Source organism: Falco peregrinus, chromosome 2 (assembly GCF_023634155.1).
Source record: "Falco peregrinus isolate bFalPer1 chromosome 2, bFalPer1.pri, whole genome shotgun sequence".
NCBI lineage: Eukaryota > Metazoa > Chordata > Aves > Falconiformes > Falconidae > Falco > Falco peregrinus.
This window is the reverse complement of record NC_073722.1, coordinates 81469557-81483469: the sequence shown is the minus strand read 5'-3', so window position 1 is coordinate 81483469 and position 13913 is coordinate 81469557. Positions and strand designations below refer to the sequence as shown.

The window sequence follows — 13913 nt, the reverse complement described above, 5'->3', positions numbered from 1 at the left end:
TATATCAAGGTCAAAAATGGTTCAAAAATTTACTCAATAATAGTCTTTATAAAGGTACTCCATGAGGATGATGATTTCATACCATTATTGAAGTCACAGGGGGGAAGAAGACGAGACTTGTCTAGCACCAGAGTCCTGTCGCTGCCCTAAGACACTTCCAGACCATACTATTTTTTTCCCTCTGGCTAAGGCTTTTTATTGTAAGTAGTATATTATACAAATATACAAGTTTACAAAGCATAATTTGGCTTTCATCAAAAGCCAAATTCCTGGACCTAATGGCATTTATCAAGGAGGTCTTTCTTGAGACTATGATGTTTAATACTGCTTAGCTTGTATGCTGCAGACAGACACAGGGACTCCTGTGAGAAAACTATCAATTTCTTTTTTGTCAAAAGCACAGTGAAAGCTGACAGACCCCTATGGGTTACAGAAGGGGTTTTTTAATCTGTTAATAATCTTAAGGTAAGGAAGTTCTCCATGCCACCTGTCCTATACTTCCCAAAAGGAGAGCTGGAGCATGTCTCAGCATGATTGGGAGCAGACACTTTTTGTCCTGACTGTGCACCTCATCTTGGTTCTCACACACCTTCAGATCGGTGGATTTATTTCCCCACCCACCCCCCTTTCCTCAGATGCTTACACTGCTGAGAAGGAAATGGTTTGTCACAGAAGCTTTCAGGCTCCAGGTACAGGGCTATGTGCCTGGAAAGGCTGCAGCCACCAGCAAATACAACGGTAACATGGTTTTCCTCCCATGCTGTGTTGCTGCCTGCTCTCCTGGGCTGGCAGCCTGTCACAGCACTAGCAATTAGCAGCTGCAACAAGGCTTTTACCATCCCATCCCATCCCAGGTTAACTTCCATAAGCAGCTCCCACACCTTGCCCCAGCACAGCCACCGATCTCCCACAAGGTTTCAACAGTTCATCTGCTGTCCGGGATGTTGCTTTGTATTCTTCAGGCCACTCCACCCTGCTTCTTGCCTCTGCTGCATCCTTCTCCTTGTCTCTCCCACATCTAGGGCACACTCTCTCTCCTCCCTCTGCTGCTTCCAGGTCTTCCTTCACCCCAGGCTCCCCTTCCCTCCCCCTCAGAGCTATTTAACTACTCAGCAGAACCAGCCACAGCTGCACCTTGTCCACATGAGCCAGCCCACCGCCCCTGAAGCCAGCCCACAGCTGTATATCATCAATAACTAACCTGCCTTCATTCCTTTACAATTCCTTTACAATTCCTCTACAGCAGCCCTGCCCAGGGCTGCCTGTCCCCCGCAGGGACTGCGCAGCCTGCTGTGACCACAGCTACTCTAGACCTGTGGGAGCCATACCCATCTGTCTCAGCCGCTGTTGCCATGGTGCCATGGAGAACCACAGAGGCTCCAACCTCTTCCCCACAACCTAAATCAATGTCCTCCCATGTCAGCCCGTGCTGGCGCCCCTGCTGCGCTGGCCTGGTGGCTTGGGAGCGGCCTGGCCACACCAGCGCTTCTTCATGGGCATCTGCTGCTTCTCGGCTGAAAGAAGAGGGACAAAGGCCAGCTATCAACAACATTTAATCTTTGACATTTACAAAAAGTCAACTTTGTCAACAATCTTATTTTGTAGAACTGAAAAAAACATTTATATCCCTCATGCAAGTCATCATAAGAGTTTTAACATTCATGATACACAAAGACCAGCTGTCTGAGAGGGTTTTTTCCATCTTCTTTTTTATTAATAGAGTGATCACTGTACCAGTACAATCCTTCATCCCTCTAACTCCAGTGGGTAGCTGGCTCTGCAGCTGCCACTTCCTGGTTGTATTTAGCAGATGCTATCAAAACAAAACTCCTACCTTCCCATTAACTTAGATTTTTAGTTACGGAAGGAATTGACCCATAGTAGTATAGCTGGCCTATGGACTTGATTAAATGTGCTATTTGAAAATCCATTTTAACGTGCTTTGTTTTCTAGGGAGTGTACCTATCTGTACCTGTATGTACGCCTGTATACTTATGGGAGTGATAAAATGCCATTGGATCCTGTAGTGAGGGACATCTTCCCAAGACACGTTGACATACATGATGGAGACAGCATCACACTGCTAGTTGCTGCTGTGCATGAAGCCCGTAGGAGCATCTGCTGCAGCTCAAACTAGATGAGTCCTACTCAAGAAGCATAGGGTGGAGGGATCCTTGTGTTCAGAATTTATTCTGTTTTTCCTAATGTTCCAGACTGGGAGAACATTGAATGGATGGTCCAGTTCTTTCCTCTCCCACTCACAGAAGTTACTTTTTCTGGAATTGCCTTCTGCCTGATTTCACTTGCTGCTGCTGCTGCTGTCTGCTGCTTCTGTATTCCTTGCTTATACTGGGACAAGTTACACTGGCTGTTGAAAGAAGGTGGCAGGCGGAAAGGTTATTCAACATTTCAGAGGAAAGGCAGAGACATTTTGGAGAAGTCAAAATATAATTCTGATTATTGCTTTATAAATAAAAAGAAAATATACATTCTCCCATCACTGTCCTAAAAAAAATAAGATGGCAGATTTAGATGGCACAGGACTAAAGACGTTCAGTAGCTGTTTTGATTTAATTCTCTATTGCCAAATTACCATTTGTTGTGCTTTAATCAGTGTAAAAAGTAAGGAGCACAGTTACTGACTTCATCCAGGGAAACTGATTTAAATATAAAATCACCAGTGTACAGACTAATCTTTGTGTGCCTCAGAAACTAAAGGAAGGTCTTATTCGCATCCTAGCATGATTCCGTGTGTCATATACAGTAAAAGTGAGTAGAATTCGATCTGAAAAGAGTCATTACTGAATAAACACTAATTTCATATTTAAATAATGTTCCTAAGTGTAGGTGCTAAAAATCATTGACATTCTGAAAACATACAAAGAAAGGAAGGAATAGAAAATATATAGCAAGTAGGAAAGAAGAGAACAATAAATTCAGAAGAAAAAAAAAGCTGGAAAAAATATTTCAAGCTGAAACAACGTGACTGCTTTCTTATCCTCTTATACTATGTGGTTACATCACATGGTATAAATAAGGTTAGATGATATATTACAATGACATGAAAATGTGTAGACATGAATCAAACATAAACTGATATAACTTCTGTAGAACTACAGCATTGTGTTCTAACTGTGGATTTAGTTAATTTTTCCCTAAGTTTATCTACCAAGACTAGCCATAAATATTTTTAAATTCAACTACTTAAAACTTTTAAACAGCTATTTTAAAATCTATTGTTCCAATATTCTGTATTCTGCACCATTTGTACTCTATAAAATGACATACTGTAGGTTTTTAGGAGATAATATCTGCAAAATGCAATACTCAGTGTCCAGGAAGAAACTACTAAAGTATGTCACTAGCGAAAACAAAGAACAATGGGTTACTGGGAACTAGGCTTCAGGGAAATATCTTAATGACAGAAGCAGAGATATTACCCACTGGTATTATGTAATAAACTGCTTAGCAGATGATGGCTTGGGGAGAAAAGGTCTCAGAATTGTAACACTGTGATAAAAATAATTTGATGAATCCTCAAAATAAAAGAACTGCTTTCACTTCTAAAGACTAACTAGAAGGGAAGTATCTTGAAGCAAGGAATACACAATAAGACTTCCTCCACACCCATTTATAAAAATAATAACTTTATTTCTCACCCTGGAGGCTATGAAAAAAGCCTACTGGATTAGAAATCTTAGTGGAGAAAAGGAAATAATCACTAGCTAGACCTGGGGAGAGCATTTACAGCTTAAAACTCAGGGCAGAGGTTTTGTACATTTACTGCACCCTGAGGGCGAAGGTGAGTTATTAAGTTAGAGTAATCCACGCGGGGAAAAAAAAGTATGGGCGAATATATATATATATACACACACACACTCTTTGCATTTGTGCTGCGAAATGTAATATGCATGTGATTTCAATTTGGAAGAAAAAGTACTGGTCAGGCTAGAAAGGAAGGAGAAAAGGAGAGAGGGAAGGGAGATGGAGAAAAGGAGAGAAGGAAGGGAGGTACAGAAAGTGTGTGTCTGTGTGTCTGTCTGTGTGTGCCCGCGCGCATATGTGCATATTTATTTGAAAGCTGTTCCAGCTCTCCAAAGCAAGTGGGTCAGCTGTAATGCAGTGCAGTAAGCTTTTGCTTTTTGGAAAAGGAAAAGGGGCGCTGCCTTTCCATTTTCTTTATCTTTCCACTATCACTTACTTATGTAATGGAGGCTTACTCTGATCAGAAGCATGTTGTATGGTTCAGGGGAGTCATCACTGCAAGAACAAAGGCATAGATAAGTTCAGGCCTGGCTGAAAATTACATAAAATGACAAGCCAGAGTAAAAACTGGCTAAGGAAATCAGAGATAGGCTGTACTGGGTAAACACAGTGAGAAGGAAACAATCTAGACAAGAACAACTACCCACAAACCCGTTCCAGGGAATAAGGCAATCGGGGAACCAGCAGCAAAGCATCTTGCAAAGATATTGCAAAGTATAAGTCAAAAAGCTAAGGAAAAATATTTTTCTAATCACACCCAGAAAACAGAAAAAATGTTTAATTATCTTAGAAAAGAGTCAAAGTTGGCACTGAAATAGTCTCAACAGTTAGTTATTTAGTAAACTGTATGTATTTTATTATAGATTAATGACAGTTAATACTGATATGTCTAAGTAGTTTGTCTTACATTTATTGCTCATTATGTATTCTGTATAATTCCAAAGCACAGATTGCCAATATTTCAGGTAATGAAAATGGTATTCTGGTTTTGTTCACTGGCCATGATTTCCTATGTGTAACAGATGTAAGAATATTATAATATATCTATACATTTCTGCCCAGTGCAAGAAATACATGCAGCCATAGAACTATCCGTTTACACAAAACACTACTAATCACAGCCAAGTCAGACTAACTAAACTAAACTAATTTAGCTTTTACAGCTATACACGTCAGCAGGCTTGAAAGCCAAACTTGTTTGTTTTATTTTATCTTGGGGCACATAAAATCATTATATTTGGCAGCATGGAATAAGGGACATTAAATCAGCTTTTATGCTGTTGTTAAGAAACCCGTAGAGGATGGGATTCAAGCAGCAGGACATCATACCCAGTAAATGGCATATGCAATATACTAATTTAAAATGTCTATTAGAAATAAGAGTGGCATTAAAATCTGTCACAATGTGGAAAAGGTGAAGAGGCATCCAACTGAAACCAAAAACTAGGATTAGCACTGTCAGTCTGCAAAAAACTCTCCTAGATCTCATCTTAATTCTGACAATGGATCGGGATACTGTAATCGCATCCTGGATCTTTGTATTTTCTTCTGGTTTCATCTCAAAACAGATAGGTATCCCAGGGATGAATTTACTAGAGGAAGAGAGCTGGCTTTTTTCTGTGCCAGATATTTCTGGGAAGTCTCTGGAATGAGTATCCTGATGATGCCTTGAAATAGTGGGCATCACACTTGAAGTCTTTTTACTGTATCTTCTGTGGTGCTTTCTGCCAAAGGCGCAGCTCCATCTGGGATGTCTGGAGGGCTGCACCTGTGTGCCGGTACTCCTGGTGGGCTGAAGAGTTAGGTTTATCATCTCCTTTTCTTCAAACTTGTTTTCCTTGTTTGACAGTCTGGAACCTATGGTCCTGCAGACGCTGGTGTGACTAGCGGTTAAACACACCAGTGGCAATATATACTGCATGAACAGTAAGGCTATCGTAAAGGCGATTCTGTAGGAATCAGAAGGCCAGGACTCAATGCACAAGAGCCTGTTCTCCAGTGCCTCTACATTCAAAGTTTTGCTGAGGTCTACAATTTTGTGGAAAACTGGCAGAGGGGAGCAAATTGCAAAGCCAAAGGTCCAAATGGTCACTACTAAGAAATAGCCTTGTTTTGCTGTTAGATTGCTAGAAAGGGGATATTTTATCATACGGTACCTGACTGCAGCAATAGATATTAACATCAAAGTTGAAACTAGAACTGATGTGCACTGGAGGAAGGGCATTACACGACACAGGATAGTGCCAAACATCCACTGGTCAAGCAGGATGGATGTCAGTGTGAAAGGTGAACAAAACAGCACCACCAAGATGTCAGAAAAGGCCAAGTTACCAATGAGAATGTTTATTATTGTCTTCTGCTTGCGCTTTAGTAGAGCTGTTAGTATAAGCAGATTTCCCATAAAGCCAGCCAGACTTATAAGTGTGTACAGCCCAATAAGAAAATACTGTATGTCGTCAACACTACTCTTATAGTCTTCCCAGGCAGAAAAATTCTTTGTAGCAGCAGAGGTATTCTTGGTAAGTGTCCTGTTGTTACGGTCTTTGAATCCTAAATCCATTTTACAGTCCTGCTTAGAATGAGAAAGGCATTAATTAGAATCTGAAGGAAGGATGATACTGCTGTTGATCAGAATGTAAAGGAACATAAGTTTACTTTGTATCACCTTAATGCAAATAAATTAATAATGACGTTATTCTACGGTGAGGCAGATCCTGCACAACTTCAGGTCAACATGAATTATTTTCCTAGGTTTTATCATGTGGTGTTCAGCACACCTAGGCCTCCTACCCGGCTGCTCACAGGGGACGACGGCAATTTAAGGTTCTGCATTATGACGCTGGCTTTTAACTACGCTTTGCTATAAAACATATTGTCAGCATCTCCGTGAGGGAGCAGTTAGCTACAAAAGCAATCCATTTAGAGTCAGTGAGATTACTCATGTGAATAACAGCTCATTGATATGAGTAAGGAAATTACAGTCACCATCTGGGCATGTGCCTAATCATTACATGACAGCAAATTATAATGAGAGCACCTGAAAATATATGATGTTTTGACATATGCTAACAACTGCAGTAGTATTTCTTACCTTGCTAGTAGAAAACTAACACAAAATAGATGAGAGCTTTCAAAAAGGATCAGTTTATAAGGAGAACCACTGTCAGTTATCCAAGATGGAATTCCTAATGTGGTGCGTATACAAACCATCTTCTATAAAGTGTTGAATATCATATATTAACTGTTGCTCAAGCAGAAGGGAAAACTGCCTAAAAAACATCCGGAGTCACTGGATGTAATACAGAGAGGACAGTGTTAACTGGAAGCAAACCCCACACAGCCATTTGAAAATTTGGGGAACAGCTAATTATTCAGCACAGAAACATCTAACATTAAAACTTACTCAGCATAAAGTTATTCTGTCTACAGAATCTTCATGTACTAGTCTTCATCATAGAAGAAACAGAAGGACAAGGGAGTTCAGTTTAAAGCCCGCTTTACCTTAAACACCTGCATGTACTAAATTTTCAAAGTCATAATTCCCCACAGTGTCAATCTCCTGTACAAAACTGCTTAATGTTTAGAAATCTTAGGCGAGAGAAAACAAAAAGATCTAAACAAATCCAAAACATACATAAACTGAGCAGAAGGGTAAACCTGTCAACTGAAAAAGGCAGGGCTCTTCAAGGATGTAGCGATCCACAGCGAGCTGCGTTGTGCTGGCTTCTTCGAAGTGCAGTAATATTATTTGGTTTCCTGAACACGTGTAAATGTGCTCCTTCCTTCACATCACGTGTGTGTTCCTACTGTTGGATGCCAAAGGGAAACCCAAACCATAAAACACCCTCAGAAGATTCACTGACTGTGTTTTGATGGGAAGGTCCCTCATGTATGATTAGAAGTACTTATTTTTACAAAATGTGAAGATATTGCAAGTTTTTATGTCTTACAAATAATGTGCTGGGGAGAGGTGAAAAGAACTAAGTCTTGACGACTTCTCACAATGTTAAGTTAGAGTGTTTTTTAATAGATAAAATAGAAGTAAGAAAAAATATGTGAATTTAGATAATCTAAATATTATAATTGTGTGTGTACAAGCAGGATAGCATTAATGCAAATTACTTCTGTTTAATTTTTCCCAGTCTCTAGCGTAATGGTGGAAAACCGTGTAACAGACAACAACATTACCTGAGACTACCCTTGCCTCTAGACCAGCTCGAAAGAGGCGGACTAGAGATTCCAATCTCTCTATTTCTATATTGATATTATCAGAGGGGTTTTATTTTGGTGGGCTTCTTTTTATACAACATTTAGCTAAAGAAGTAAATAATTTTTTAACTTAATTTTTCTGAGTTAATTTCTCTGAGTTACTAGTAATCATCTGAAAATTGTATGATCTGCAGACCACGGTGACTTCCAAATCAGCTGAAATTTCTTTCTGTTCTCTAAATGTGACTGAACATAACTTCTGTCTGAGAAAACTACAGCAGGGCTCTGCCCTGGATAAAATACATTCCCCTACCTTGGGATTATGGAATTATGTCCCCGTGATGTCATACCTGTATAATTTTTTTCCATTCCCCTATCTCAGGATTATGGAATTATGTCATACCTGTATCATTTTCCCCCTTTGTTCAACATGGAAGAACGATGAGTATTGCTACAACTGATGCTTTTGCAGATTTCAGTGTGCACGCATCTGTGATCTGCAGACTCTCTTTTGATTCATGAAAGCCGTTTCAACTGTACATTGCATTTCAATATGAAATATTATCTGCCTAATATTCTCAGGGTGAACATTCTGTTACCTTTGCAGTACTACATTTATCCTAGCTGAGTAGTAGGTAGGAAAAACCTTTGTATGTAACTGAGGAGTTAATAATGAAAAAGCCATTAGTGTAATTCTGGACAATTTCCTTTTTGTTTGGACACCTTCTTTTTCCTGTTTATATCTTGCAGAGATTAAGAGACCATTACTAGCTGAGCATTGCATTGCCTGATAGCAGGTTTGATACCAATCAGGAGTTATTTGAGAAAGGGAAGTGAAACTTTACTCAAGAACTAAATCTGTACAGATCTTGCTTACTTACCAACCAGTCATTGACTGAGAAGAGGAAGACTAATAAGAGAGAAGGAAATCCAGTGCCATCCTGAGATTCAAAAAAAACCTCAAAGCCTCTTACAATGCTCTCAAAGCAGCGATGACTCCGAAGGAATGAGCTTTTCATTATGTGTGCCTACATAAGTAAACCTGTGCTAAGAGGGATCGTTCTGTGTGGTCTCTTGTTTTACCTGATACTAGATTGAAGGCCTGACCTGTAAAAGGAGACAAACTGCAGATGTTGTTTCTCTCTCAGATACCCGGAGATTAGGATTGCTCTTAGTGCATCTGTTTTCAGTAACAGTTATATCCGCACACATGGTGATATCCGTCATAATGAGTAGTAACAATGCACACCAATGCTTAAGTTATATTAGCAGCTACGTAAGTGTGAAAGTTGTGTCGATCCATGTACCAAAACTGCAGTTTCCTCCCCAGACTTTTTGATGGCATTTGCTGCCGTTGAAAAGGCTGATCTTAGGCCACAGGTTCATCAGTGCATGGGAAAAAGCAGGCACCTCTACTGGTAGAAAGGACTCTCTGTCAAGTTAGTCCACTCCATTTCAATTACGTGCTATGGTCTGAAGAGAAATCTGTACATTTTCATTTAATTTTGCTGAGTTTTAGTCAATGGATTCTATGAAGAGAATTGAAAAGAATCTGACAGTGTCGCTGTCATTTTCTACTACCACTTTCAGTTTCCGGTGACTAAAAGTGAAAAGGAAGAGACTTTTACATCAGATGACCTACAATCATTTTTTCTTCTAGAAATTTATATTCCACACAGGTAATGCTAAGATTAGGGCCAAGGAACTAAGTTTTATGTGTTGTTATACTGGAGCATGTTTATTAAATTAATGTTTACCGAGTTCTTCTTAGAAGTTTAGTTGAAATGTTGTTGCAAGGTTCTGTGGATTTCTACACCTCCGTGTAAAGCTCTTGCAGTATGACTTTAGCAGAGTTGTTTATTGTGTTTTTAATAGAATGCTTCAAAACCAAAAAAAGTGAATATGCTGGTTTTGCTGAAGTAGACTTATTTTGTTGAGACACGTCATTATTGAAGGAGCCTAGCAGAAGCACCTCTGAAATCCAGCACGGGCTGCCCAGCCCCATCCCCCCTGTGCTATGGCTGCCTTCTGCCTTGGGTGAGAGCTGAGAAGGTGCCATCTCCTCTGCCACATGTCCTGATTTCCATGAGGAAGGAGCAATGGAAGAAGGCACAACAGGCTCTGGTCAGGCCCAGGCTGGACCCTCAGACTTTTCAGTGCACTGCAGCTACTTCTGCACCATCTCCCTGTAGTCACAGTTTCAGTGACAGACAGAGAGGGAGGGAGACAGACTATAATCTGCTGCTTTCAACAGGTGAACTTCTGTCATCACAGCACTTCCTCTGCAAAATGCCCAAAGAAAATTTTATTTTCATTTTGGATGTGTGAAATGAAAGCAGACTTTTCCTGAAAAATTTAAAAGAATTGCCAAGTGGATCTCTTGCTCTCAGAGCTTCCTCTCCTGCTCAAAAGGATCCAGTTGCCCTCTTAGCTTGAGGGCCACTGGCAGTAAAGATGCAAAGAAAAGCGTTCCTCCCAGATCACCGATCTTCAGTCCCCAAGCTCCTATTAGCATACCACTGATCTCACAGGGCTGTGTGCACTTACTGGCATTTATCTTCCTGCTTTAACAGCTGCTTCTGTTTTTGAAGATTCTCTCTCCCTTTTGTCAGTTGGTGAATCCCAGCATGGCATGCGGCTGTAGCTTTCAGGAAAATGCAGATTCCTAAAAAGCCCATTGTCAGAAATAAAATTAAACAATATATCCTCTTTAGAGAACATTCTCCTCATATTTGAGGTATATTTCTAAACTGAATTCACCACATTGCCAGGGTGCCCTTGCGCCTGCTTTCAAGATCAACTGTAATCAATTTGAAGGTACCTGATGGCGATTTTCTAGCTGTCAGCTCCACAAGTTGGATCCCTTTCATCTCCTGTATCAATCAGCCAAGCACATGATGTGCCCTTTCTGTATGCCTGGTCTGCGTACGCTCCCCGAGACTGTGCTCAGCTACAGCCCTGGGAGCTCACACCCCACGAGCTTTAAGAGGGTTTGTTTAGGTCTCCTGTAGTTTCAGTGGGATGCTCGAGGCGGGGCCTAGGTGGCATGGGGCTGGGGGGACTGCTGTTTCAGGGCAGCACCCAAGGTGGGTCTGAATATTTACTGTAAGAATCAAATGAATGCAGTTAACATTAAATACAAAGAGTATTTGTGGTTACCTTTCACAGCAAAATGTATTTTATGACAGCTGATGTACATGATCTTGATTTCAAGTAACACTTCTTTAAGTCACGCTCATTTATGTTATACCTCGGCGTGACTCTGATTACTGTGATTCTTATTTTCACCGAAATCATGCTTCAGAGCTTTCAGTTGCCATTGATCTAAGGCCTGAGCATGTCAGGGAGAACTTAAACCATTATTCAGGTTTAGCTGAGTTAAAGTTACCACATAACCTAGAATATGCTAGTTTAGTATGTTTAAAATCTTATAGTTAATCTCATAATTTCACTTAAAGCTATCACTTAAAACTCATAAACCGTAATTTAGGAGAGCAAATAGGCTAGATAGTTCTCTTTCTCTGTAGATTTAAAGTGAAATTTTCAAGAACACAAGAGTTAGGCAGGCAATCATCATCCTCTGAAGGCAATTGTTCTTTCAGAAAATGTTCCTTCTGTTAGATGTGATACTTACATTAAGGTTTATTCATGGATAAGAGCTTATGTTCTGCAATATTAATACCTATTAAGTTAACGCTGGCTGGTCCCTGAATAGTCTAGCCAGTTCAATCTGTGTAAAAGGACAATAAATCTTTACAGCTGTGAATGATTTACGGTCTTAGGAGACATTTTTCTACCTTAAAAAGAAATAAAGACAAACACATACAGGGAGAAAGCAAAATATTAAAATTTCCTAAAAAATACTGCCTTTCTGCCTCCATAATACCAGAGTGGTATCAGGATGGTACAGAAAAAGTCAGAGGAAGTCTTTAAACTTCTACACTGTTATAATGAGTTAACATGGTGGGCTGTAACTGCCTGACCCCCTAAGCACAAGGAAAGCACTGAGCAACATTGCTACTACCCGCGTGAGGATGCCCTCATATCATCAACGGCTGAGATAACGTTGAGCCAAAACCTGAAAGCCCTGAAGGGTCGCACATTCACAGCGTGAGCTGCAGATGCAGTGCTGCCGCTGCTGCTGCAGGTGTTCTGGCTCGCTGATGTGAGGGCAAAAACTCCTCTGAGAACCTGAGAGCATTCCAAAGGTTGAGGTTACTTCAGGAGTCCAAAAAAAGGGATTTTTGTGCACGTTAACGGTATGCCTCTCTACGTGCTTAACTACAAGAGGAATTGCAACATTATACTGCAAAAGCAAGAGCCAAGTATTTCTCCAGCTCCAAGGAAATGCGGTCCGATGCAATGAGGCAGAACAGACAACTTGAGGTGCACGGCTGCCTGCTGTGCCAAGGGAGCGCAGCTGCGGTGCCTCGCGACGGCAAAAACCCAGCCCAGCTCAACTCAACCCAACCAGGCGTGATCGGTGTTTTCGCCCCCCCGGCACCTCGCCCGGGAGCCGCTCTGGGCTGCGCGCCCCGCACCACCCCGCACCGCGCCGCCGGGAGCCCCGCTGCTGGGCCCAGGGGCAGCGGGGCCGGGCCCGCGGGACCCAAACCCCCCGGGCTGAAGCGAAACGCCGCCACCTCCGCGCCCGCACTGGCGGGGCGCTGCCCCGCGCAAACTTGCGCGTCCGCCCCGCGGGGAGCGGCGTGGAGCCCGTCCGGCCGAGGGGCTGCCTGCGCGGCGGCTGCGCGCCCCGCGGAGCGTTACCTGCGCGCATCTCCCGGCGGCGGCGCCTCGGTCTTCCGCGGCAGCGGCGGCGGGCGGAGAGGGCCGCGGTGCGCAGCGGGTGCGCAGTGCCAGGCGGGGCGGGCAGCCCCGGGCGCGCTCATGGCTCCGGGCCGGGCCGCGCTGCGGGGGGCGCGGCGGCTGCCCGGGAGCGGGGCGGGGCGCGCATCGCCGCGGCCTGGCGGCGCACCTTGCGCGGACGCGGTGGGGTGGCCACTATCGATGCGGGTCTGGGGCTGGCGGAGCCGTGCTCCGGGAGGCTGCGTCGGGCGGTACCTGGCGCCCCTATTTCAGCGCTGCACCGGGCGGCAATTAGAGTTTCCATGGAAATAACGAGTCCGTACACAGCCCCCGCGCCCGCGGTATTTAAGGGACGCTCCCAGCTTCCCACTGGGAATCCGGGAGCAGCGGTTTGCGGCGGCAGCGCTCTACGTGCCCCGGGCCCTGCGCGCACAGTCAGGCAGGCGCGGAGCCCTGAGCCCGGCGCTGGCCAGCGGGGCAGGGTTGGGGGGCGCCTGGCCACGCTGCCCAAACACCCTTGAATCTCTGCCATGGTTTCAGAACAGGTGTGAGGTGGTGGATTTCCCCCAGCAGTTTCCTTTTCTGAGTTGAGTAACCCAGTAACCAGGGCAAATATCGAAAGGGTGGTTTTAATTTCATCTGGGCCATCAGTGGGAAGGCAGGGTGGTTTTTTAAGTGAGCAATACTTCAATGCGTAAAAATTGTTGGGTAAGTTATAGCACAAAGCGTGAAAAGACAAATTCTGCTGTTCTTGCCAGCTGCTGTCTTGTAGCACAAGAAGAGTCATTGATCATAGTCCAATTACAGGGCTGCTGGAGAATGGAGTGACATGCAGGTCTCAGGGAGCACAAGTGACAGAATCTGACACAAAAACATAATGATTTTACCATTTGCAGAGGCACTCCTTCGACAGTTGATATTACCAGCCCTGCAGAAAAGCTGTCAGTGTAATTAGGCTGTGAAAGACACTTCCACACAAAGACAAAAGAGCTGGATCAATCATATCGTAAAATAACTTTTTAAAAGTCCAGTTAGGTTCCTTATTTAGCTTAGGTTAAAACCCACTCATTTTAGGGTAAATGATCGAGGAACAATTAGCCTTAATCCTCAGCGTTTGAGGCCAGGATGGT

At 43.0% G+C, this 13913-nt stretch overlaps 1 protein-coding gene across 2 annotated transcripts; it reads right to left on the bottom strand.

Moving 5' to 3' along the window:
• Positions 1-4580: 4580 nt before the first annotated feature.
• On the bottom strand, positions 4581-13093 carry NPY5R (neuropeptide Y receptor Y5). 2 transcript variants are annotated; one of them, XM_055796357.1, is made up of 3 exons: positions 12745-13093; positions 10522-10639; positions 4581-6337 (listed from the first exon to the last, which is right to left on the bottom strand). In XM_055796357.1, the coding sequence occupies exons 2-3, from the start codon at positions 10525-10527 to the stop codon at positions 4997-4999; spliced, it is 1347 nt and encodes a 448-aa protein (XP_055652332.1). In that variant the 5' UTR covers positions 10528-10639; positions 12745-13093; the 3' UTR covers positions 4581-4996. The 2 variants fall into 2 exon arrangements, with proteins under 2 accessions (XP_055652332.1, XP_055652334.1); XM_055796359.1 differs by having other exon boundaries at positions 4581-6334.
• Positions 13094-13913: the final 820 nt, after the last annotated feature.